General features: G+C 53.9%; 10 protein-coding genes across 10 annotated transcripts; 4 read left to right on the plus strand and 6 right to left on the minus strand.

The window, feature by feature from the left end:
• Positions 1-423: 423 nt before the first annotated feature.
• BO97DRAFT_406712 (uncharacterized protein) lies at positions 424-2,001 on the minus strand. Its single transcript, XM_025695470.1, has one exon. The coding sequence runs from the start codon at positions 1,861-1,863 to the stop codon at positions 442-444; it is 1,422 nt and encodes a 473-aa protein (XP_025549848.1). The 5' UTR covers positions 1,864-2,001; the 3' UTR covers positions 424-441.
• Positions 2,002-2,423: 422 nt separating this feature from the next.
• On the minus strand, positions 2,424-2,909 carry BO97DRAFT_348697 (aegerolysin family protein; the record flags this gene model as incomplete). The annotated part of the gene is made up of 2 exons (XM_025691896.1): positions 2,424-2,745; positions 2,818-2,909. 2 exons carry the CDS (start codon positions 2,907-2,909, stop codon positions 2,424-2,426), a joined length of 414 nt encoding a protein of 137 aa, XP_025549849.1.
• A 2,972-nt stretch (positions 2,910-5,881) lies between these two features.
• Positions 5,882-6,864, plus strand: BO97DRAFT_348968 (UbiA family prenyltransferase; the record flags this gene model as incomplete). The annotated part of the gene is made up of 3 exons (XM_025691904.1): positions 5,882-6,032; positions 6,088-6,561; positions 6,623-6,864. 3 exons carry the CDS (start codon positions 5,882-5,884, stop codon positions 6,862-6,864), a joined length of 867 nt encoding a protein of 288 aa, XP_025549850.1.
• Positions 6,865-7,282: 418 nt separating this feature from the next.
• On the minus strand, positions 7,283-9,209 carry BO97DRAFT_444431 (MFS general substrate transporter). The gene is made up of 6 exons (XM_025698462.1): positions 8,944-9,209; positions 8,282-8,880; positions 8,209-8,227; positions 7,840-8,150; positions 7,513-7,783; positions 7,283-7,460 (listed from the first exon to the last, which is right to left on the minus strand). The coding sequence occupies exons 1-6, from the start codon at positions 9,106-9,108 to the stop codon at positions 7,362-7,364; spliced, it is 1,464 nt and encodes a 487-aa protein (XP_025549851.1). The 5' UTR covers positions 9,109-9,209; the 3' UTR covers positions 7,283-7,361.
• Positions 9,210-10,608: 1,399 nt separating this feature from the next.
• Positions 10,609-11,851, minus strand: BO97DRAFT_415742 (type I glyceraldehyde-3-phosphate dehydrogenase; the record flags this gene model as incomplete). The annotated part of the gene is made up of 3 exons (XM_025696405.1): positions 10,609-10,912; positions 10,980-11,664; positions 11,740-11,851. 3 exons carry the CDS (start codon positions 11,849-11,851, stop codon positions 10,609-10,611), a joined length of 1,101 nt encoding a protein of 366 aa, XP_025549852.1.
• A 1,187-nt stretch (positions 11,852-13,038) lies between these two features.
• On the plus strand, positions 13,039-15,144 carry BO97DRAFT_117825 (hexose carrier protein). The gene has a single exon (XM_025689955.1). The coding sequence runs from the start codon at positions 13,409-13,411 to the stop codon at positions 14,987-14,989; it is 1,581 nt and encodes a 526-aa protein (XP_025549853.1). The 5' UTR covers positions 13,039-13,408; the 3' UTR covers positions 14,990-15,144.
• Positions 15,145-15,928: 784 nt separating this feature from the next.
• Positions 15,929-17,914, plus strand: BO97DRAFT_308016 (CeGAL family transcription factor; the record flags this gene model as incomplete). The annotated part of the gene is made up of 1 exon (XM_025691179.1): positions 15,929-17,914. A coding segment is annotated over one exon (1,986 nt), but the record flags the coding sequence as incomplete, so codon positions are not given.
• A 221-nt stretch (positions 17,915-18,135) lies between these two features.
• BO97DRAFT_479060 (TDA10 family protein) lies at positions 18,136-19,528 on the plus strand. The gene has a single exon (XM_025700668.1). The coding sequence runs from the start codon at positions 18,255-18,257 to the stop codon at positions 19,230-19,232; it is 978 nt and encodes a 325-aa protein (XP_025549855.1). The 5' UTR covers positions 18,136-18,254; the 3' UTR covers positions 19,233-19,528.
• Positions 19,529-20,163: 635 nt separating this feature from the next.
• On the minus strand, positions 20,164-21,234 carry BO97DRAFT_329440 (uncharacterized protein; the record flags this gene model as incomplete). The annotated part of the gene is made up of 5 exons (XM_025691336.1): positions 20,164-20,230; positions 20,294-20,769; positions 20,890-20,982; positions 21,039-21,058; positions 21,120-21,234. Coding segments are annotated over 5 exons (771 nt in total), but the record flags the coding sequence as incomplete, so codon positions are not given.
• A 1,127-nt stretch (positions 21,235-22,361) lies between these two features.
• On the minus strand, positions 22,362-24,133 carry BO97DRAFT_455118 (vitamin H transporter; the record flags this gene model as incomplete). Its single annotated transcript, XM_025699132.1, has 7 exons — positions 22,362-22,992; positions 23,047-23,259; positions 23,313-23,368; positions 23,420-23,520; positions 23,585-23,680; positions 23,740-23,906; positions 23,976-24,133. 7 exons carry the CDS (start codon positions 24,131-24,133, stop codon positions 22,362-22,364), a joined length of 1,422 nt encoding a protein of 473 aa, XP_025549857.1.
• Positions 24,134-24,505: the final 372 nt, after the last annotated feature.

Consider the following 24,505-nt stretch of genomic DNA (forward strand, 5'->3'; position numbering starts at 1 on the left):
CTCATTAGCTTGTCGCGTAGTCATGGCGCAACCGCTGCTTCTTGGCGAGCCCATCAGATCCACGCACTGAACGGTGGTTGAGAATGTCTCCAGAGGCTTGACATCGTGATATGCGGGTTACTGTAGGAGTATAGGAGAAGGCTCGGGTCGCCTGGGGTGATGCTGATAGGCCAAAACCAAGATGAATCCCGTGTACAATTCCTGAAAGCCTGACGACAGACATCCCTGCCCAGTCAGGTTTATTTCTTTGTGGTGTGCAGGAGGGAATGGGATGATCTAACATAACTACCTACAATGACAAAGAAAGAGCAGCCCGGCAGATTCTCACCGCCCTTGACCACCCGGCAATATTCTTGTTCCGTGCCGCAGCCGCAGATTGCTGGGCAAATAATCATTGTCTAGTCTAACTCACTCACTGACTACCTACCGTACCTGGTATCTCTACAAAGCCAACCGCTGCTTCGACAGCAAAATCGACGTGTCCGTCGTAGCCCCGTCGATGAAATCGTTCATAATCACAATCGTCTTCTCCGCCTGCAACCGTTCCAATGCGTTCTCCCGAATCCACGGAAGAGTCCGGGTGTCCAACGCGGCTTTAGTGGAGGTCAAACACGACGACACCGCGCCTGCCTCCACAACACTATAGACCATCACCTCCTTGATGGACTGCGAGGTGGCCTGGCACTGCAGCACCGTTAAGTCACTACTCTCCTGGCCCTCAGTGGTCATCCCTTCGAACCGAGCGAGAATCGAATCTGCACTCAGCGTCGCGTACGCCTCCGCCGTCCAGCTGTCGTACTTGTCCGCCTCGATCACACAGATCAGTCGCTTGCCGCTACTGCGGAGCTCATCGATCGGCTGGTTGAAACACTCGCGGGCGCCCCAAGTCAGGGGATTACGGGTCGCCGTGGCACACGCCTCAGTGAGTAGGTTCCCGATTTCCGCTTCGGTGGGCCTCTCGCAGTCGGCCACGATGTTGTCCCAGCGAATATGGATGGTCACAATCTCGGTGGGGTTCTCGTCTAGAAAGGCCACCTGCGCGCGGAGGAAGGCATCGAATGCCAGTCCGGGGATGCACGCATGTTGGAAGTAGTACGTGTCCGGCAGCGAGGAGATCTTCTGGAAGATGGGCAGCAACTTCGCCGGGCGAAATTCGAAGTATCGGGCGCCCATGTCCAGCATCACGGCGATCTCTTTCTTCTGGGTGATGGCCAGCCCGTAGACGATGTGAGGAAGCTTCTCCATGAGGAAATGGTCGGGGATGTGCTTGATGTGGGCGAGTATCGGCACGAGTTCGCGGACGGCGGAGAGCATGTCCCCGTTCAGATGCTGGAACACTGCCTCGCAACTGGCCATGCTGTTCATCCCGTTGTCATGAGGAGCAGCGAGCGCGAATCGTGAGAACGGTTTCTGCGCCTCCAGGGATCCGACGGGGGCTAGACCGCCCATCCAGGCGCGGTTGCTCGTCGAACAGATGGTCACATAGCACTGATCCCGCTTCGTCAGACCAACCTCCCCGCATCCCGCATTGTAGAAGCCGTACGTGATGATGGCATCGTCCAGCACGATGGGGTGGAAATCCTGGGTGGAAACCATCTCCCCGCCAGTGACCTTGCCCGTCAAGGTACTGATGTCATTGTAGGCACTAGCGACGACTTCGCCGTAACGAACGACCTTCCACTCGAACCGACCGGTAAAGTGGTCCGCACCGGGAATGTTGGCGGAGTCAAGTTCCAGGCGACGAGAGGAGAAGTTGTGGGCGGACGTGTGCAGGACATCCTCTCCGGGGATGGAAAATCCCACCTCGTAGCCTTCTACCGCGGGCGAAATGTAGCTGTAGACCGAAATCCCCTTGCTTGGCATATTGCTTATTTGTGGCCCCGACCGGAAAAGCAGGCGAGTATGATGCGACCTGCATGATGGGCGATGGTCGGGATACGTGGACACAACTGGCCCTGCTCCACTCGTGCACTGGACCCTTTGCCCGACCGGGCTTAAGAAGGGCGAACTAAACTTGACTAAGTCAACTAATGCAGTCAAGCGACGTTATTCCCAGAAATTGGCCCATGCGAGATCAGGTGATTGGCTTGTCGGGTGGTCTGACTACTAGCCATCGCTAGTCGCCACTCTTTTTACTCGTACTGTTGACAATCGATCGTTTGTTCAAGATGGTAAAAGTCACATTGCTCTGGTTCTGTGATACATGCAAAAGCCCACTCACTATATGGATATTATCGGTTATCGATTAAATCATTCACTCACCCACTCCAGGTCCCGCCCGACTGCGTCAATAAGTGTTGATGATAAGATGGAAAGGAAAAAAAAAGAGAAAAAAAAAAAAAGAAAAACACAAAGGACATAACACCGAGAAGCTCAACCCATCAAATCAACCAACACCGAGAAACACCACCCATGCTGTGGCACTACTTCTGCTGTTCAGCTTGTGCCCTGATGTCCACGTAGACATGGCCCAGAGGTCCTGCCTCTGGGCTCCATCCCCCATGCTCGACTCTGTACTTGTCACTTCCGTCCAGCACCTCGACGAGGTTGACCCAATTGCCCTTGCGGTTGTCCCAGTGCAGCTCGCAGATCTTGTCCTCGCCGTGGAAGAGGTCGAGGCGGCCCTCACTGCCGCGACGGCCGCGGGCACAGATCTCGCCGACACCGTAGGAGGGGATACGGAGTTCGTCGACATCGTCTTCGGTCATGGCCTTGTCGTTGAGGTTGGGGTCGTGAAATTCACCGCTGTAGGTGGGCAACGGTTAGCGTCTCTGCGTATGCAGCAACAGAGGGGAACAGAGAGAAGACAGAACGAACCCTTCGATGACACAGTGGCGGACGGAGATCTCACCCTTGTCGAGGTGGTCCCGGATGTGGAACTGCACCCACTGGGAGTTGTACTTGTCCATGGCGGCAGCGTCCATGATGACGGTCAATGGAGTGATGATTAGATGGTTTGAGGATTGTAGATTAGTGAACGAAGGAAGAAGCCCCCGAAATTGTGGTGAAAGAAAGAGAAAGAGCCAGCGAGTTGAGGGGGGAAAGAGAGAGGGTTATATAGGGCTCGTGAGGACGGGAAGCCAGCCAGCCAGCAGTAACTGTGTTGGTCCGGGACGGTGGGAAGGTGACGAGACCTGGAACTATGGGACCCAGTACTTTCTACTCTTGGGATAACCCAATAGTGACGGGCAGCGAGACAGAGAAGCCGAAACAGGCGATCCCTCCCTGTCACAGCCAGTGAGGGATCATATGACGGGTTTGGTGGTACGACCTGGTTGGCCCTTCAGTGGGCTGATCCTCGGATCGGGCCTGGTTTGACTTCAACGGGGCGATTCTGGGGTTCTGGGATGGCTTTTGTCGTGTGCTGCATTGAGTTTAGCATTGAGGGAATTGCGGGGTCACCGCATGGCTGCATGAAAGATGGTCGCGTCATTCATTTATTCTTCCTCCATTTGGATCATTTGGATGCATCTTTCCCTTCCCGCCCTCCCTTTGCATTTGCCATTATCTCTCCCTCCCAGAGGTCCTCATCTCGTCCCTGATCCCCAGGTTGGACGAGAGATAACCATAATCCGCCCAAGCTGCTAGATCTCCCCAACAGCCTACTGAGCTATAAACAATTCGTCGGCTACAAGGGGATTACTGCCCGAGTGGCTCCTATCTTGTCCCGTCGATGATCGACTATAGCACCTCTGCTCGGCTGGACTCCACGCAGGGATACTCTGGAGGTCGACCACTAGGATGGTTGCTGTTTCAGCCTGCGTCCTGCAGCAGTGTCGAGCCTAGGACCACGCCCAGTGGCCACGACACTCGTATCGCGGGTTTCAATGGCGCGTTTGCATGCATCGACCTGTCTGGATGCCGGCCGTCTTCACTCGCTCCCTGCCACATTGTTACCACACCCCCTTCCTTTCCCAGAGTTGTGCTCCTTCCCGCAGCCTTTTCACTTCGATCGAATAGAGTAGACATGCGATGCTGCAGACCCCAGGAACTTGAACGGGGTGGAGATGGGAGTTCACGTGGTGGTTGGGACCAAAGAGTTCTTCTGAAACCAGCCGGCTGCTCGCGTGACCTTAAGCTTCAGTGTCTCCGTGGGAGGGGAAGAAGGAACTGAGGAAAGGGGGTTTGCCCGCATATCCATGACGCGATGAAAACCTCCATCGAGGTTCAGTGGCAAACGGGAGGGAATTCGTCTGGGAAATAGACACGGATCGGTGGCTGGATCTTTCGTCGACGATCGGGCCCACCGAATGAGGCATTCGCCTATGAGAAGGAAACCAGGCAGCCAAGATAGCTTCGTTTGCTGACACTGGTGGTGTTAGTGGTTGATCTCTGCTCCATTGGCTATTTCCCCGGCAGGACGGGACCTTTGTTAGGGGCATTACCCCGCATTCTGTCAATGACCGAAAGGGGGAGAGAATGTTACTGTCTGGCAGAAAGTACAGTAGTAAAGTTATACATGGTATCGGTCGGTAAGGAGGATGGAGGATGGAGAATGGAGAATGGATGCAGTCTCATGATCTCATGGCTTACCTAACACACTCTGAAGGTCCCCGCATTTCCCGCTCAATCCGGGGAAGCTCCCAGTTGCGAGTCCAGGCTGCACCCGTCGCTCTACAGAGCATGGCACTAGAACTTAAGGGCAGAAACAGCACCAAGGCTGTACTAATTCAGTGGTTGCTGCTACTAGGAATCGCATTGGCAACTTTCTCACTACTTTGGTTGCGTTGAGTATCACCACTATGTCCACGTGACTATATCCTCCACCTCTCCCCCTCATCTCCGGTGTTTACCGCTCCAGTCAACATGAAGAGCTTCTTCATTATGACAACTTCTTTGCATCGATCAAGCTGGAGCATCAGCTAAATATATCCACGATAGTCAGTCTCATTAGACAGCAATGAACTTTCGCCAAGTCTGTACCCATTGCCATATCCTGATTTCGGGAAATATATATCACTGCGATGCCCAGAGAAACCATCATAGTTAGAACAGAACTGCGAAAAAGCGTAGGAAAATTGATTAGAACGGGTGCTACTATTCGCTCTGACTGAGTGTAGCGAAAGGGTTGTCTACTCGTCTGCTCGTGGGACAGTTGTCAACCTACTTTGCAGCGAGTGCCATCGCCTCCAACTGTTGACAATTTACAGCAAGATGTGGGTGTCTCGCACCAAAGCCATGAGTTGCATAACGGCTTACATAAACAATGCTATGCAGGCATATTCATTCCTTGCCCAGAATGTTTATCATCGATCGAATAAGATCCTCGTCAACTCAGCTCCGATCATCTCCAACGACCAGCAACTTCCATTTTTCGGGGCGTCAAAGTCTGTAATCGAGAAGACTGACTACATTGCCATCAAGGGACCCGGGATATCTCGACTGACCAGCGGTTTGCTTGCTTGGAAAAATGGTCTTTGTGTACTGTGCATCAGGCATTCTTGAGGCCTCCTCACCCTGCTCAATCCAGTATCATGATGAAGCCCCCAACGGCTGACTCGGCTGCCGTATCCTTGATAGCGTGCGCCCAGCATGTCTCCTAAGTGGTTTCGTGAAGTGAGACCTTCTGTTTTTCCACCGGCCGCGGTGGGTGCAGGATCTCGCATTCTTATCGCAGGAGTTCTTAGCGGGGCGTCGCGACCAAGTGGCGGCGAATAACTGCCTTTTGCTGAAACAGAGTGGAACAACGAGGGATGCTTAGCTCACAGTCATCCTAAATAAGGAGAGCGTTGCTCGTGTGCTGCTCTAGTTCGGTCCCTATGGAGCAGACTTCGACCGTTAAGTCTGGTGTGATTACCTAGTATATAGGCGCGATGGATCCTTCTTATGACAAAGATATCTATGCCTGCTAATCAAGCAAAAACAAGCTACTCAGATCGTGATGCTGCAGGTTCTCACCCGTGAGCTCACACTTTGCTATGGGTTTGTGCGTCGGGACTTGGGAACTGGTCTTCTCCCCGTCCCTGCATTCACCCTGGCTTCTCTCATCTATCGGAACGCGCCACGCTCGGAAATTGCTCCAGCAATTGGACGTATGACTTCGGCCTTCCCCCAAGTGTCTTATGCTGATTCAGAATGTTAATCCAGACGCCTTTCTCTACGGCTTCCTCTACCTCTACACCTTCGTCGTCTCGAACCAGATCAGCGGCGTGAGTGAAGACAAAGTCAACAAGCCCGATCGTCCTATTGCCTCGGGTGCAGAATCATTATCAGCCGCCAAGAATCGGTATTGGTCACTCACAGTTATATACCTCGCTCTGGGCTATTCTCTGGGAGTATGCAAATGGACCCTTCTGTGGATCGCCACCACGATCGCCCATAACCCCTTAGGATTCTCCAACTTCGGACCCACGAAAGATCTGTGTATGGGCCTTGGATGCATTGCACAACTGAAGGCGGCGTGGGCCATTGGCGGTGCACCCGCGGATATGGGCTGGGCATGGATCAAGGTGATCACTTTGTACATGCTGTGGCCGATTCCGCTGCAGGACCTGCGTGATGTCCCCGGGGATCTGGCCGCTGGACGACGCACGACGCCGATTCTGCTCGGAGACCTGCCTGGTTAGTCGCCCGTTCTTCAGATTTCCGTGTGTCTTGCGCTAAGATGATTGCGTACCTGTAGCGCGCATCTACATTTCGGTGGGGATCGCGGTATCACAGTACCTGCTTATCTACCATCGTATTTTACAGCACCGGTATGACGATTCGACCGTTGCTTTGTCCGTGGCGCTGGGGCTGATGACCGTTGGCTGTATCTTCCGACTGTTTTATTTCCGGTCTCTGACGAGCGACCGGTTTTCATATTGGTTGTACACGGTGATCTACGTGCTGCAGCCTCTGGCTGCATGCGTTACTCTCCGGTGAGGGTTGAGGCTGGGAAGAGTGGATAGTGGGGACTCTAGATAGATAGATCATCTCAGTTACAATGCATGACTCGGCTCGCCGGACTGAATTGCCGTGCCCCTCCCACGTGCGCCGAGAATTTTGGACGCTCGTGAGGATGTACCTGCAGTGGGGGTTGTCCGCTCACGTGGTGCGCTACAAGCCATCAAGTCGAGTCGCATAGAGTTTTCAGAGGATTCTGGGCCCCATCGACGCATCTCCACGCTTCGGGCTTGGTTATGCCAATGGTGAAAGCGTGCGATGCACCCGGATTTGGGTGAGGGCCGACGGTTACACCAACCGAGACCAATTGTTTACACAAGAATTGTGGTGCAGTCATCGAATGATTCATTAAACAATAGGTATATGGCCATAATCTTGCGTATAAATCAATACAGCGAGGCAGATTTCCCTCAACATAAAACATCGAAGTCGTAGCGTACCCCCCAAAAGTCTACTTTTCAATCATTTCAATCAGTTCACTCGGAGTCGGTGGCGGACAAGCCCATGGTGGAGGTATCATAGCCATGAGCCTCGAGATACTGGCGGAATCGCGCATCCTCGTGGGTGATGGTGTCCTACAGTCTATTAGCTCGCTGGTCCGACCGTCACTGATCCGTCGGGACGTACCTGAGTGATATTGGGCAGGAAGAAGTAAGCTAAAAAGGCGCTGAAGATGCAGAGCGCGCTGGAGACATAGAAGGGGTCTTGACCCTGGCGGATCTTGTTGGGCGCGTTCTTGACGATCACCGGGAAAACATAGGTGCCCACAAAGGCGCCCACCTTGCCCATGGCGGCGGCAGTGCCGTAGTACTGCCCCCGGATCGGTGTGGCGCACGTCTTGGCGGCACAGAGACCGATGTTGTCACCAGGGCCGACTTCGCCCATAGCCAGGAAGATACTAGTATCAGAAGCATTAGCCGACTAGATACAAATGCTGGGAGCAGGGCAACCCACCCATAGATGACGACAAAAGCGCCCACGTATTCTTTGGTATTTAGGTACGGGTAGCATCCCGTCATGATCAAGCCAATGACGCCCTGGACGAAAACACCTCCCGCCAGGGTGTTGCGAGGGCCATACCAGTCGCTTAAGAACGCCCCTAAAGCCGATCCGGGCAGGTAAAAGACATTGATCAAGGTGTTCCAACCGAGGGAGATCCACAGGGGCGAATCATCGCCAATGATCAGCGCCAGCCATTGGGAGGAGTAGATGCTGAAGGAATAGGTCGAGAAGTCGTACATGAACCAGATCAGAGAGACCGCGCACTAAATTCATCGTCAGTCTTGCGTGGCGACGAGCGCGCAAAATCCATGCGGGGCTTACCCAGCGTTTCCAGTAGAATCTAATGCAATCAATTAGCATCACCAGTCAATGAGCCAAGATCCTAAGCACTCACTTCACGATCAGCCAGATGGGAAACTTGTGCATCTTCTCGCGCGTGTACTCGGTCGGTTCCTTGAGCTTCATCCGCAAGTAGATCAGACTGAGCGGAGGAATGACTCCGAGACCCAAACAGATGCGCCAGGCGGCACGAAGGTGGTTTTCACCGCAGGCCAGCACGACAATCATGGGGACTAGCGAAGAGGCGACCGAGGCCAGATCGAGCTGGAAGTTGGTGAACAGAATGAACCATCGGTGGCGCTGGCCCTTCTTCATCTCTCCACTGCTCTCCGCCGCCGCCACAGAACCGGCGGGATACTCGCCGCCCACACCCAAGCCAAGAAAGAAGCGATAGACGGTCAAGGCTGTGAACATGCCGGTGAGACTGCCACTGGCTCCATACGCCCCGGCACAGAGCGCCCCAAACACGAACAAAATAACGGTCGAGACCATCAGGGTGTTGGTGCGGGACCAGTGGTCGGACATGTACCCAAAGACCAGCATTCCCACCACCGTTCCGGCAAAGGCGATCGAGGAGACATTCTGACTGTAGCTGGAACCTGCGTAGACGTCGGGATATATCCGATCTAGCATGGTGTTGACCGTTCCGATAACCTATGGCGAGGGTGAGGGTTAGAATGATGAATGGTAGGAGACTCCGGCCGGTTCTCGACTCACGTATTGCAGATAGCCATCGGACCAAAGACCAGCACCACAGGCAAAGGTGGGCCAACTGCGCTCCCAGAAAGTCTTCTGGGTGGCCGCCAAGGGATCCTCATCGATGGAGCGATTGAGGTCGGGGGACACAGTCAAGCCCGACTGCTTCTCTTCTTTTGGGTCCATGGTGAGTGTGTCTGCAGCAGTGGCAGTAGAACTCGAGCGAGAGGGACAGTGATACAGCACTGGCCGTCTGACTGTTCTATGGAAAGGACCAAGGGTCGTGCTGAAGAGGAAAAAAAATCACGGAAAGAAAGAGAGAGGAAAAGGAAGGCTGGAAGGGTTTTTAACCAGGGCGGGAGGAACCATCCCTAATGGAATAAGTACTTTAGTACCTAACGGGTTAACATCTTGCTTCCTGAGCTGAGCACTGATTACCACTAAGTTCACTCAGTGGGTGTGATCCTTCCGTTGCACGACGCTTGGAAGAAAAAACAAGAAGCAAGTAGCAGGTACACTCAACAGCATGTGACAGACGGTATGGTTGGGGGTATCGAGTACTTTCCCAGGGCTGGAGTGGATGGGACTGGCTCGGTCTTGCCGACCCGTACCAAGCTCATGAGACTGCAGCCAATCAGGGGCCTCCCAACGGAGAACCCCCGTGGAGCCCCCCGTGTCAAAGTCCACGAATCGCAGCCCCTGTCTCTCTCCCACGTGCAAGGACATCTGCTATTCACTGGGCAAACATCTTCACTCGGTACTGCAGTAGTATCATGCATGACATTCCTGCAGCTTCAAACCATCTGATCAGATTTTTCTTTCAGATCACATTTTGCCTCCCAGGCTGCGTGTTGATGCATTGAAGTGCATGAAAAGCAAGTTCAACGGTGACAACTCCCTCCTGCAGAATAATTGTAAGAGGCTGTTCGGGGAGCTTTGAAGATAAGATAAACAATGAACCAAAGGTGACCACCCCGATGATAGACAGACATCCTCTGATTTGTGGGCGAGACTTACGGATTTCATGCCGTCGGAAAAGCACGGAGGCCCCCACCTGATGGCTGAACGAGGAAATTCCTGAACGCCCCCGGCCCTTCATGTCAAACCTCTCTAGTCAAGGCCAAGCTCTGTCCCACGTGCAGGCTGCATACCGTCGTGCTACCGCACAAGCGACTTGCTGGATGCCTCTCACGCGCCTGCGTCAAGGCTGAGTTGCCCTACAAGGTCAGTTCCACCCATCGAGGGGAAGTCCAGTGAACCGATAGCTACACACCGAACTGCCTTCGAGAAGGCCGGGCGGGTGGCAAGAATGTGGCCAACACGCTGCCACCAACCCACGCCACAGGATCGGCGGCCTTACGCTAAATTCATACAACCAGGACATGGAGGGTGCGCTAATGTGTCTGTTGCATTGGTCTATGGAGTCCATTGACTCAAGGGAAAAGTTCTATGGCTGATCTATGATCGGTCGGATTAAGGCTGCATTACAGATGTATGAGTCATCAATGGCGTCCCTGGCATAAAGACCACGCCGTGGTCGCAAGACTGGATCGACTTGGATGGGGGCTGGCCAACGGACGGGAGGTCGACCGAGACGGATGCCAATTTCCGAGTCACAAGTGTCTAGATGAGACACGAGTCGTTGATTGGGTGGTGGGGTGGCAGGAGGCAGAGGTCGGGCTTCAATCAAGCTTCCTCTTGGGTGTGGACCAAGACTGCCAAGTCCAGGAGACGATTGGAGTAGCCCCATTCGTTGTCATACCACGCGATGATCTTGAAAAACTGAGGGTTCAACTCGTTGCAAGCCGCTGCATCGATGACGGCGGAGCAGCTCTCGCCCTTATAATCGCTGCTGACTAGCTGTTCGTCGCTGACACTCAACACCCCCGCCAGCTCGGTCTTGGCCGCCCGCCGGAAAGCAGCCAGGATCTCCGCCAAGGAGGTGGGCTTGGCAGTGTTGATGGTCAAATCAATCAGTGAGACGTCAGGTCTGCAAGGCAAGTCAGTATGCATCCATGTTAATCATGCACGGACAAGCGAACGACGATAGAACTTACGTGGGAACCCGGACGGAGATACCCGTCACCTTGCCTTGCAGCTCCGGGAGCACGGTAGCAATGGCTTTGGCAGCACCCGTCGTCGTAGGAATGATATTGTCGAACACGGTCCGACCAAGGCGAGGGTTCTTCTTGCTGTATCCGTCCAAGACCTGCTGGGACTGAGTGGCCGCATGGATGGTGGTCAAGAAGCCCTGCTCGAGGCCAAACTGCTGGTTGAGCACTTTGAGGACCGGGGTGACGCAGTTGGTGGTACAACTGGCGCAGGAGATGACCCGGTTGTGGTCATCCGGGCGATAAGCGTCCGAGTTCACGCCAAAGACATAGGTGGCCGAGTCCGAACTGGGGGCAGAGATGATGACGCGCTTGGCCTGGCCGTGGGTGACATGTTGCAACGCCAAGTCCCGCTTGGTGAATTTGCCTGTACTCTCGACCACAAAGTCGGCGCCCAACTCGCGCCAGTTGATCTGTCGGGGATCCCGCTCCGAGATCAGCCGGATGGGCTGGCCGCCGATGGTGATTAAACTATCGCTGACAGCCACAATCTCTTTGTGCGGGTCCATCCGACCCATCGTGCCATCATAGCGGATGAGGTAGATCAGGTCCTCGATGGAATTGCAGGTGTGGTTGATGGCCACGACCTCGATGTCTGAACGGACCAAGGATGCACGCAGCACATTGCGGCCTTGGAGTATGGAGATGGATGGTCAGCGACTCCTTATGCAGTGTGTATTTGAGTCAGGTAAGGGCTTGAGCTTACCAATGCGACCGAAGCCGTTGATTCCGACTCTACATGAAGGGGCATCATAGCGGCTGGAATGTACACTCGGGACTGTGGAGGAGAAGTCTTCGTTGTGGATCGACGGCGCCATGGCTCCGGGAGAGGTGATCAGTTGTGTTATGGCAGATGTTGGATTGAGACGATTCAATAGATCTGTCAACAGTGATCACTAGGAATGTCCTCCTTGAAAGAGCAGCCTGGCTATCTTAAATGTGCTCAGAGCACTATACCGACGAAAGTGCCGATAATCGGTACATGGTTCCCTCGGCCCGGGATAATCCATCATATCGGCGGAAAGTGAAGAGCTAAGGTTACGAAACGCGGAGACTAGAAACAGGTAGATGGCGCGTTTGCAATGGCGTTAGGGCACATTGAGCTACTACTGACATACTCCGTAAGGCAACGTTAGTCGAGGTAAGTTGGTTTCTGGTGAACCAATTGTAAATGCAGGCTGAATGCGTATGGAAAGCCAGTCTAGCCGGGAAGAACCAATGGGAGGACGGGGATGGGCGACGGGAGATTCTTCTCCAGCAGCAACAAAGGAATGGAAGAAGTTTTCTCCGCACAGGCCTTCTTTTACTGCCTGAGGAAATCAGTTGCAGCCTGAGGCTGTCAAGTATCGGCCTTAAACAACCCGCCCACTCGGAGGATTTTCAGTCCGGAGTTCTCCCGGCTCGGTCAACTTCCGTGACGCTTGAATCAATTGCCAAGCAGTATGTGGATCATGGCTGGGTTTCACTTCGGCATCCCGGCCAATTCATCCATGGGTAAATCTGCTCCTAGCCTCGTCCCGGGCTTAGATAACTCCTCGCGAGGTGGTCTCCGCGGACGATGCCCGGCCAGCTGGAGGATTCTATCTCCTTAAAGGCCCTTAGTTCTCCCACGTCTGCAGGAGCTTCCAAGCTGGATGTCATCATCATCCTGACCCGCGCACCCGTAGATGTATCTACTCGACATGTATGAGCGTGGTATTGATATGTGAGAGCATGACGTGTAAACGGTTGTTGATCCATTGGCCACAACGCAACACCACGTGTGTGAGTCGAAGCAATGTCGGGCCGGGCTTGACATTTTACGGCACAAAGCTTGCCCTGCTTGTCCGCTTGGCTTGCTTGAGTTTTGCCTCTGGGGTTTGCCCCTGCCGTAAGCGAGGGACGACGACATCAGATCTGACCTCCTTCTCAACCTCACAGACCTCTCTCTAGCTGCAGGCCAAGGGTGACGGTGTGGCATGACTTCGTAGGCCCGTAAGCGCAGAATCACCAACTACCTGCCATTCTTGTCCTCGATGGGGCTGCATGGCCCGACTGTAGCTCGTCAATTGCACCTTTTACCCAATGTGAATCCACTCGAGACCTTCAGTTTGCCTCCCCGTATGGTTCGCCTGACCCACGTACACCCACATTAGCACCACCACCCCCATGCACCCCGGCCCATAGAAAATTGTGAATCCCAAATTGCCAGGATGCGAATCCTCCCTTGGACTGTGCGGGGCCCCAGAGTGAGAGTCTGGAGCAGAGATTGCAATCACCCCCCTTCCGGTTGGATAGGAAGCCTATAAAGACCTGCCCACCGCCGGTCCTGACCTTCTTGCACCTGCACCTCTCTGTCTGCCATTCTCATTCCATCCCATTCCCCCTCCTTCACCATGGCCAAGTCTCAATTCCAGGGCAAGGGCCTCTCTGGCAGGGCCTTACTTATGGCCCAGATTGCCTTCATCGTGGCCCCATCCTTTATTTGCTTTGGGTATAACCAGTCCGGACTGGGACCCCTCGCAACCTTGCAAAGCTGGGTGCACACCTTTCCGTCCATTGATACCGTGAACACCACAGGGGAACAGAAGTCGCAAAATTCCACCAGCAAGGGCGCTGTGATTGCCTCCTTCCAGATCGGGGCTCTCATTGGAGCCTTTTCGTGCATGTTCATCGGCGATCGATTGGGGCGGCGCAAAACGGTCTTCTTGGGTTCGATCCTCACAATCATCGGCCAGGTCCTGCAGGTGTCCGCTTACCAGATCGTGCAATTTGTTATCGGACGTCTCATTCTGGGCGCGGGCGTGGGCCAGTTCAGTGTCGCCGTTCCCGTCTGGCTGGCCGAGTGCTCCGAAGCGAAGAATCGTGGACGACATGTGATTCTGACCGGTGTCTTCATGTGTCTGGGTTATGCACTCTGTAATTGGATCGATTTCGCCTTCACTTTCATCCCCTACTCGACGCTGCAGTGGCGCATTCCTCTCGCGCTCTCGTTCATCCCATCACTGATGGTCGCGGGTAGTGTTTTCTTCCTCCCCGAGTCCCCCCGCTGGCTGGTCAGCGTCAACCGGACCAGCGAAGCTTTAGTTGCCCTGGCTGCCTACAAGGGCATTGACGAACAAGATGAGGCAATCTCTGCGGAGATTAGCGGAGTGCAGGCCTCTCTAGAGACGAGCACCAAGAAGGTTTCGCTGCTGGACATTATTCTGGTTCGCGGAGACGACCCCGATCGCCTGCTGTACCGATTCCTGCTCTGCTTCTTTCTGCAATTCTTCCAGCAGATGTGCGGTGGCAATCTGATCTCCGTCTATGTCTCCACCATCTTCGAAGAAAACCTTAACATGAGCACCAACCTTGCGAAAATCTTGGCTGCGTGCGCCATGACATGGAAGTTTCTCTGCTGCTTCATTGCGTTCTACTGCATTGACCGTCTCGGGCGCCGGACGGTCTTTATCATCAGCGGTACAGGCATGTGCATTTGTATGACTGTGATGGCCATTAGTGCCAGCTTCCCCAAGTCCAATCAAGGAGCGTCGATCACTTCGGCCACGTTCATCTTCCTGTTCAACTTCTTCTACCCGATCGGCTTCCTGGGCGGCAATTTTCTATACTGTACTGAAGTAGCGCCGGTTCACCTGCGGACCGCGATGAGCGCGGTGTCCACCGGCAACCACTGGCTGTGGAACTTTGTGGTGGTGATGGTCACGCCCGTGGCGCTGGATACGATCGGATACCGCTACTACGTGATGTATGCGGTCATCTCGGCCTGCATTCCTATCAGTGTGGCGCTGTTCTACCCGGAGACGATGAACCGAAATCTTGAATTACTCAACCATGCTTTCCGGGATGCGCCGTCTGCATGGAAGATCGTGTCGATGGCGCGCAACTTGCCTCAGGGCGAGGTGACCGAGGCCGACCTTCATCAACACGACAAGGAGAAGTCGGAGGGATTCTTCGAACAGAAAGAAAGCGTTTGAGGACAACATGGACCCGATTCGGGATTCATGAGCGCTATGACAAAGCTAGCGATGTTCTTTGTTTTTGTGTATGCGGCTTGTTGCATTTGACCTTATGTACATATGATGATCGTGCATGGCATACGGATTGTATGCTGCAATGAGATTTCCGCCCCTTGCTTGGCTGTGTGAATGAAAGTTCTGCAAGTGCTGCGTAGCCACCTCAGACCCAACCTTCTGAATCCCACAATCATCGGAACACTTAGGGTTGTTAAGGGGGAACCACCCAGGTATTAATAATTAAAACCAGGTTGAGGAGATTCGCACAGAAGGGTGGAGATTTCCTGGTGGGGGAATGAGGGCGGAGTTGATCACCTCCGTGGGGGTTGTTAGTATTGGTTCGGTCAGTGCCCGTCAATTAGGGCTCGAGTTGGCAGTTCCTCGGTTTTTACACCGAATATCCCTGTTTGGCTCTTGGTTGCGCTGAACTTCAGGTTGACTCACCCAACCGAATTAACCCGCAGCTTACAGGGCAGCAAGCAAGAGTCAATTAGATCATCTGGAGATTCTCATGCATTCAATCGCGTGCATCCACAACCCCCTCTCTCCCTCTCACCACTGCAGGCTTTCCCCCCTTCCTTTCCCTGATCACATTCATCTGGTTTACCCAATCAAACAACTAACTAAACTTGACTGGGCAATTTGCGGATCAGGGGCAAGTCCCCGACCGTAACAGCAGCACGGCAACCAACTCACAATTCGTTGCTTGGGGAAATTGCTTCCCCATTCCACACCCACAATACTCTTACTGGCGTGCAGCCAGCCAGCTTTCTCTTTCCGGAAATTAATGCACTCCGTCCACCACGTCCGATCAGCATGAAGTCCGCATCCCCCGCTGCCACCACCACCACCACCACGACTGCGGAGGATGCCGAGGGCTGGCACCCGGCCCATCGGGCCAAGCGTCGCAAGCGTGCCTCCACCACGGGGACCTCGCGGCCCTCGCCCCGTGAGCTTGGCATCATGCGTAAGGATGATACCTCCGCTAGTTTCCTAGGCAGCTCCAGCGGGATTCACTTTGTTCGCACCGTCTACCATGCCTTTGCCCGTCGCTCCGCCGATCTCCAGCAGGCGCGCGCCAGCCATGAGAGCCTTGTGCCCGGGGAGGATGACCATCTCCGCACCGGTCAAGGCCAGGCACATGCTCCTTTATGGACGTCCGACGAGCTCGACCCGACTAATCCTAAGCTGCCTTTTGAGGACCTGGTGCAACTGTCGCGTCATTATTTCCTGAACTGGCACCCGATCTACCCCTTCATCCATGCACCCCACATTCTCCGCGCCATGGAGCAAACCAGCCAAGGGGGCCTCCGATCCATCAGCCGGACCGATGCGGTGCTCATCCGATCCATCATGTCTATGGCGGCCATCGACAGTCGACAAGCCCGGGCGGGCGCCCCCGTCACGGTGACGGTGCCCGCGGAACTGGTCTTCCAAACCGTGCATGAGGCAATGAATGGGCTCCGAGACTTGCTCGACGAACCATCCTCCATCCCATTGCTGCAGGCCGCCTTCAGCATCCAGCTCTTTCTCACATCGATCCTCCGCCTCAATGCTGCGTCGCGAATTGGGGGGTTCGTTACCCGAACGGCGTTCCACCTGGGACTGCATCGCTGTCCGGCCCGGTATTCCTGCTTCACGGCCGAAGATGTGGCCACTCGGCGTCGGTTGTTCTGGTCGATCTACTGCCTCGAGCGATATTTGACGCAAGCCCTGGGGGTACCCCTCAGCATCCGCGATGACGACCTGGATGTCTGTTATCCTGGAGCCGAGCGACATGCGTCTGACACCGAGGTGGTTCTGTCCCAGCCTGAGGATAGGCGGCTCAAACTGCTGCGTCACCTGGCCAAATTTGCACGTCTCCGGGGACTGATCTCGGAGCTACGGAACAAATCGATCATGCATAGTGGGGAGAACGTGGTGGAGGCGGTGGAAGTCAGCAGTGCGCTTCTGCAGTGGTGGAACGAGGTGTATGATGATGTGTTTCCGCTGGAGAGTGAACCGGGACAGGGGCAGGGGCAGGGGCATGAGGCCGGCCTCCAACCGTTTCACTCGCTCCTGCTGGTTGTGTCGCGTCATGAGGCCAAGATCGCGCTTCACCGGCCGCTGCTGGCGGCGGACAATTCAACGACGGCGGACTACAAAGCCGCATTCCACACGTGCATCAACTCCTCTCGCTCGCTGCTGGCCGCCTTACATGCCTACATTTCCGCGCCCCCCAGCGACAATCGTCCGCCACTGGTGGTCGCTTCCTTCACCTGGACGGTATGGATGTCGTGTCTGATTCTAATCTACGCCGCCTGGACCGGTCACTTTTCCAATCAAGGGGCGCTCCGCTATGCGCGCATCGGGATCGCCGTGCTCCAAAACATTGCGCGACGGGAGCGAGAGTGGCCGCAGACCTGCATTGAAGCCATCGAGGATCTGTGCTCCGCTTTGGAGCGGCAGGAACGAAATAGTACCTATGCTACTACTGGAAGTACTGGTAACGCTGCTCGCAGGCCGCAACCGGAGATTCCCTCCGATTGTCCCGATGCCATCCGCATTGCCGAGGATCCGATAACTTTCCCCGGACATGCAAATAATAATCATGGGGATGGGAACGGTAATGCCTCCCCACACTCGGTCCGCAATAGCATGGCTCAAGACTCCTGGGAGAATCTTCCCATGTCGGCTCCGGGCTTTGATCCAACCTCCGTGCTCACCACTCCCGATCTCTATAATGCCGCCAGTATGGTCTTCGGCGATCTGGCCGGCTCGGGCTTTTCCTACGGGTTAGGGCCAGAATCTACGGCTGCTTTGCCCGCATCTGACCCTTTCATGATGAACGAAGGCTGGAGTGTGGCCGATGGACCATGGTTGATTCATGGGGATTTCAATGTGTGATACTTACTCTTTCTTTCTCTCTTTCTCTCTCGGACAAAGAAACCTCCGCTCTTCGGCCGGACCAAAACTCCTCCGCCACTAGACCCAAAGCAGCCAACCCCCGCTGACGCATCTGACGCAGCTCACGTGACACTGCCAGCTCCAGCCACTGCAGCCCCGATCATGGATCACATTGAATGTTTTGTTGATGGAAGATCCCAAGTCTTGGCTTGGCTTTGCGTCTCTCTTATTCCCCTCCTCCCCGCACTGTAAAAAGAAGACCCCAGATCTCACATCTTCACCCCCTTCACTACATCGGTACATACGTTTGATCACACACACACACATCCACCCACCCACCATGATACCTGACGAGACAGTCGATCGGCTCTTGGCCCACGTCCGACCCCACATCCAACGCCATCTGGCTCACCAAGCCGTTAACTCCAGCCAAAAGAAGCCCTTTGTGCTGGCCCTGACTGGTCTGCAGGGTAGCGGCAAAACCACCTGGACCTCCGCCATCGTGCGCCTGTTGAACGAGAAATATCACTTCCGCACCATCAATGTTTCGCTCGATGATTTCTATCTCCCCCACGAGGGTCTGGTGCGCCTACGCCAAGAGAACCCCTCCAACGAACTCTTGAAGATGCGCGGCCAGCCGGGCACGCATGATACCGGCCTCGTCCGGGAATTTTTCGATAGCTTGACCGTCACCCCCGCGAACTCCCCGTCCGAGGTCTTGATCCCGGAATTCGACAAGAGCCGGTTCAATGGCGAAGGCGATCGGGTTCCGCGCGAGCAGTGGCGCCGGGTGCCGGTCTCCCTGGATTCCAGCGTCGAGGTCCTGGTGTTGGAAGGCTGGTGTGTCGGGTTCCAGCCGCTGAGTCGGTCGGCCATTGAGGCCAAGTGGAAGGAGGCCAAGGAGCATGTTCCGCTGCTCGAGGATTCTGAGTCCGGGTTTCCCACTCGGACCCTGCAGAATCACGCCCTGGACTCCTATTTGACCATCAACCAAAACTTGCAGACGTACTGCGACATGTTCATGGGCCCGCAGCACTTGGACTTTCTCGTGCACCTCGACACCGACGATTTGGCCAATGTCTACCGGTGGCGCATGCAGCAAGAACATGCGCTGCATCTGGCGAAGAACCAGGGTATGACGGACGAGGAAGTGGTCGCCTTCGTCAAGGGCTACATGCCCGCCTACGAGCTCTACCTGGACTCGGTACGGTCGGGCATCTTCCGGCCTCTCTCCGAGGAACAACGCGCGCACAAGGGACAGGCTCGAGTCATCTTGGGACGTGATCGACGAGTACTGGATATTGTGGGTTGCAGCTAGGGGCCTACAAGACCAACGACCCACGTAACGCCTTTAGACATCGCGGATGGGAGTGTTCTGCCGTAGGAGCCTACTTATCGCTCCAATGAGACATGATGATCACGCAATAGACAACTCAACTTAATGCCTGTAATCTCAATCGGTTTGTCCAGCCGTGGGTTTGAGAAACGCGCGTGCTGGACGACCATGGTGCCTGATTCATGAGGCATGAACGCACGGATGGCGTGGGAGGCAGACACACATAGCGATATACGGGCTATTATATTGGAATCCCGACGAACTAACGTTGACACAAGAAATCCGGAGCCTTCTGACAGGCCTCGCCTCCGAATCCTGAATGCATGACGTAATGGTATACTAAGTGCCGAGAATCGGAAGATGATTGAGGCTGGCCCGGCATTGACTGGCGGCAATGCTATACATCCTCTATCTGTCGCACGGCATCAGTAGTCCAAAACGCGGTAATCTGAACAATTTTTTGTCTAATGCGAAGTGACAGGCTGCGGTGACACTGACGAAGTGAGACGGCGACTGAGAACGTGTCATCTTCTCTCGACGCCCACCCAGTACGCCTTTCATATGCCTACCAGGATTGATACCCAGGTGGCGTGGAATGTAAGACCAGATAGGAGTTTTCTTTCTAGATAGGCGTCTCTGTCTCGGATGACGCCTGCGAGTAGTCCCTCAGGACGGGCACCTGAACTCGCTCCGATCGTCGCGAGAGCAACACCTGCCGAACAATCTGATTCGCGTTCGAGGAAGTATCACTGGCTTCCCGGTCGATGAGCTGGGAGATCCAAGACGCCCGATGGGCAGTGGATGTTACGCGTGCCTGGCTTGCGGGGTTGTCGAACCGCACGGACGGTTGGAAAGACGGCGGGAGTAGCTGGCGCGAGGAGGCACTGGAGCGCTGTGAGTCTCGGCGGCCTCGACGGCTGACCAGAATGTTTAACGCAGGGATACAGGAGCAGATGAGGGCGAATCCGCCCTCAGCGTTTCTGGTGACCCTTAGCCTTCTGGCCTGACCTGATACTAAAGCCCCCAGGAGGAAAGCCACTTACCCGGACAAGAGTACTTTCAAGTAGACAACGCTCGAATCGAGATTGTCTCTTTCATGAATGACAAGCACAAGGCGATAGATACTGAACCCAATCGCCAATCCTCCGCAGCCCATCATCAAGGAAGCCCTCAGCTTCTTGACGTGGGAGAGGTTCAGCGTGGTAGTCAGGAATGCCGGGAGCAGGATGATCGCTAGATCGGTCGCAATGCTCATGATCGCATCGGCCACGATTACGGCTGTTTTGTCCAGGCACTGATCTTCCTGGTCGGAATGGGTCCAGAAATACGACACCGGAAGACAGATGAAAACCTTGATGAAGAAGATGGTTGTGTAATAGACGACAGTCACAACCAGTACCGAGTAAACGCTGACAACTTGCACCTGGCGGATAGTGAAGATTCGCGCCAGGATTGAGAGCAGCGTGATTTTGACCGCTAGCACCATGGGTGCGTAGATCACAGTCAGGACATAGTAGAACTATAGACATTAGAAGTTGCAACTAGCACGAAAATTCGGGCAAAATGCCTTGTAGACCAGCCTGACTTGCACCGGTGTCAGGAGAGCAACAGGTTTGCCTCCGCCGTAATGAAGATCTACGATTGCCAGTTGATTAGTTGATGAGACTTTAGCGTGAGGAGTGAGGAAGAGCCCACATAATATGTTGCAGATGCAATAAGTGAAGAAGAGGGCCTAGCATTACAATATCAGAGATAACTCGGCACTGGACGGTGTATGAAGTGAGATACCCAAGACAAGAAGCAAAATGCTGTTGTATTGCCATTAGCTTTGCTGAGACGAGAAGGGAAGACATTTCAACTCAGACGAACCGTCTTCAATGTTGAAATGTCGCTTGATCTGGAATGCGACGAAGAGGCGCAGAGCCAGGCAAATGGTGGTGATACTGCAACATAAAATCTGCGTCACCAAGCTGATGGTGCGTAGATATCGATCGTGTGCCAGGGTCATTTGAGTCGACAGTGGTCACCATCGCAACATGGTGGTATGAGGTGAACATGGTAAAGGAAATGCGGACGAAGGGGAGGCGAAGGAAGGGCTTGGTTGGCTTCACACGTCATGGACGGATATGATCCATGGAACCCCCACAACCCTGACGCTGATAGAAAGTATCGAATCTTACCTGCTGTTAGAGATAAACTCATTCGAGATTGAGACACGCAATGAATTGCGAACAACCACTTTGACAAGCCCTTTTTCGAACGACAACGATTTCACCGACCCGAAGATGCGCTGTTTCGGAGTTAACTATGACAACTATCCCAAGCTCCTTGTGTGCTTTTGCTCGCCCCTGGTATAAAGCTTGATTAGTTCATCGTTCAACTAACGGGATCGTACGGACATCATCGTGGGCACAGTTCTTGTGATCGTATCCTGAAGAATGATAAGGAAACATGGCAATCGCTACGTACCCTGCACTGCAAGCAGGCCATGACACGTTCTGAGCTGAGTCTGGCATCACGGTGGTTGAAATTCATTGGGCGAAATCTGGCCGTGTCCTCGGCTAAAATACAAGAATCATAGTGCGCAATGAGGAGGGGCAGCATGGGCTTCAGCTGAGTCGTTACACGGGAGATATGAAGGGAGGAAAGAGAAGCTGAAGGAAAACGGGAACAATGCCGCATACTTGAACCATTTTTACAGGAGAGAATGGCGAGACAAAAAAGGTGATGGTCGTAAGTCGTGTTCACGGCGACGAAGCACCTCCCACTCCTACCACCGCTGTTGAGGGTACTCTTGAATCTCCCACAATCTAAGAGACGCGGATGCAGTTTGAGCCTATTATCCAAATCTCAATCCACTGCCTTACGCGTTGTCTCCTATGTGTTGAGTGAATCGTTGCGTTCTATTCTTTGGATTAGTTTTCTATATATTATTACCGTCCTTATCATATATGAGTGAGTCCCTCTGTAGTTCGAATAATAAACATCACATCCTGGGTAACAGGTCGGGAACGAAGGTTTGATAGCTTTTGGTGAGGGTCAAAGTTCAATCATGAAATCCGGAGCATATAACGCGTTGCACATTGCTAACCTGGCTACCACGTCTCCGCCCTACAACTGGAAGCGAAAGTCGGGATGAGCATCACCCAGATCTTTCGTGCTTTCCGACTGCCAGTCTTGCAGCGGTTGATTTGCACGGCGGCGATTCTCTGCCCGGAGGCCAACAAAATACACAGTGCAGGCCAACCCTGCCACCACCCCGAATGCGAGGCCGACCCCGAAACCAGTCGGGTATCTGGGTGCCTGGCTGGTAATGAAGACGTTACCTGATACGAAAGCCCCGCAGTTGCCAAAGGCCGGAAGCAAACCCATACCAACGCTACGCTTGACTCCCTTCCCCAAGTTGATGCACAGCCATACCACAGTGATCGACATCATGATGAATGCCCCAGAGGCGACAAAAAACATGCCCATGTATCGAACACCGGCGGAGGGCACTTGTGCAAGCTCCACACTCCAACCAATCACAACCAAAATCGAGCCGAACAAGGTGAAGAGATATCGGTGGCGGAGATAGTCACTCAACCAGGCACTGGAAAGCGTAAGGACGAAAGAGACTGCGTAGACAGGGATGCTGTGTTCTTGTGCTGAGCGACTAGTCCATCCTAGATCCTTGAGGATAGTGGGCTGAAAGTATACCAAGGAGCTGGCGCTTTCTTCGGCCGCGAGATAGGCCAGAACACTGTTTTGGAAGTCAGCTCATTATTTGGACCTGATACCAACAATTCACGCTCACCAAATCCAGATCTTCCAGTCCAGAGCCATTTTTATCACTCGAGGGAGTGAAATAGGGTCGTCACGGGTGCTTCCCCCATCGGCCTCCAGACGCGCAAGCAACAGCGCCTTCTCCTCGGGGGTCAAAAATGTCGCGTCCTCTGGAAATGGAACGACGATCCAGTAGCAGATAATGCTGACTCCCATCGTAATGATCGACTCTATCAAGAAGAGCCTGTGCTCGAGTTAGATAGCGAAAGGTGCGCGAAACGCTCGCGGAGGTCATACCATCTCCATCCTGCATATCCATCCAACTTCAAGTGCGTCAAAAGACTCGAGAAAAGCTAGCGAATTAGTGGACGGACGAAACGAATGTGAGATGATTGGTCTCGTACCCCATTGAATGCTCCAGCTGCCATGTTTGCACTAAAGAAAATTGCGTAGCGACGAAGAAACTCATCCCGCTTGTAGTAACTTCCGATCAGGTATGCGCAGCCTGGTGTTCAAGCCCAAATCAGTATTCATACATTGTAGAAAAGTGCTCAGAAGAATGAACGAACCAGGAACAAAGCCTGCCTCACACATTCCCATGAAGAACCGACACGCAATCAGCCCCGTCGCGGTCTTCGTGAGACCTTGTCCCATCACAAATAGACCTGTTCATCCACGACGGTTAAGAAATACCCGACACCAAGTAGCTAACGATCAGGCTCACCCCAGGTAAACATGTAGAGGACCAACATCTTGGGCCCAAATTTCTTGACCAGCAAGTTGGCAGGCATTCCGAAAATTACGTATGCGACCGTGAACATGGTGACAGCGAGGTTGTAATCATTCCCCACCAAGTGCAGCTCCTTGGACATACCCGCAATCTTCGCATTTCTAGATTGACACCGCAGAGTTAGTGCCTACTTTCGATCAGAATCGTGGGCCGAGAGATTGAACACTCACGCAATATTGGAACGATCCATGAAGGAGACTAAAAAGAGAAACCATAGTGCTGGGATGACTCGCCAGTCCAGCTTTCGCAGCAACTTCTTCTCCAATGCGGGATCGAATTCGGGCGCTGCCGCTTCGACCACGCGGGGTTCGATGTCTTGCTTCTCCATGGCCGTGCCCGGTGTGCAGCTGTCAGGGGAAAGGTCGGAACTAGGAGAAAAAGTGATTACCCATGCACGTGGTGCGACATGCCGGCTTTTGTAGATAGACCTGAGATCGGAATATCCGAGGAGTGGCTAGAGGTGGCCAGGGATGGATCAGACCAAGCCGGTTCTGCAGCAGACAATATCCGGCCGAGAATGAGTTCTGGGCAGGATTATGGCCAACTCCGTGCTATAACCGCGTATATTAGACCCTTGATCAATTGTGCAACATGGTGAATTACACTGTGGTGTGTGTGTAGCGTTATTCAGTTCCACATTAATATCTATTAACGATTTTAAAGGACCATAAGCACAAGATCATCCACTCTAGTGGCTCCG

Source organism: Aspergillus homomorphus (assembly GCF_003184865.1).
Source record: "Aspergillus homomorphus CBS 101889 unplaced genomic scaffold BO97scaffold_27, whole genome shotgun sequence".
NCBI lineage: Eukaryota > Fungi > Ascomycota > Eurotiomycetes > Eurotiales > Aspergillaceae > Aspergillus > Aspergillus homomorphus.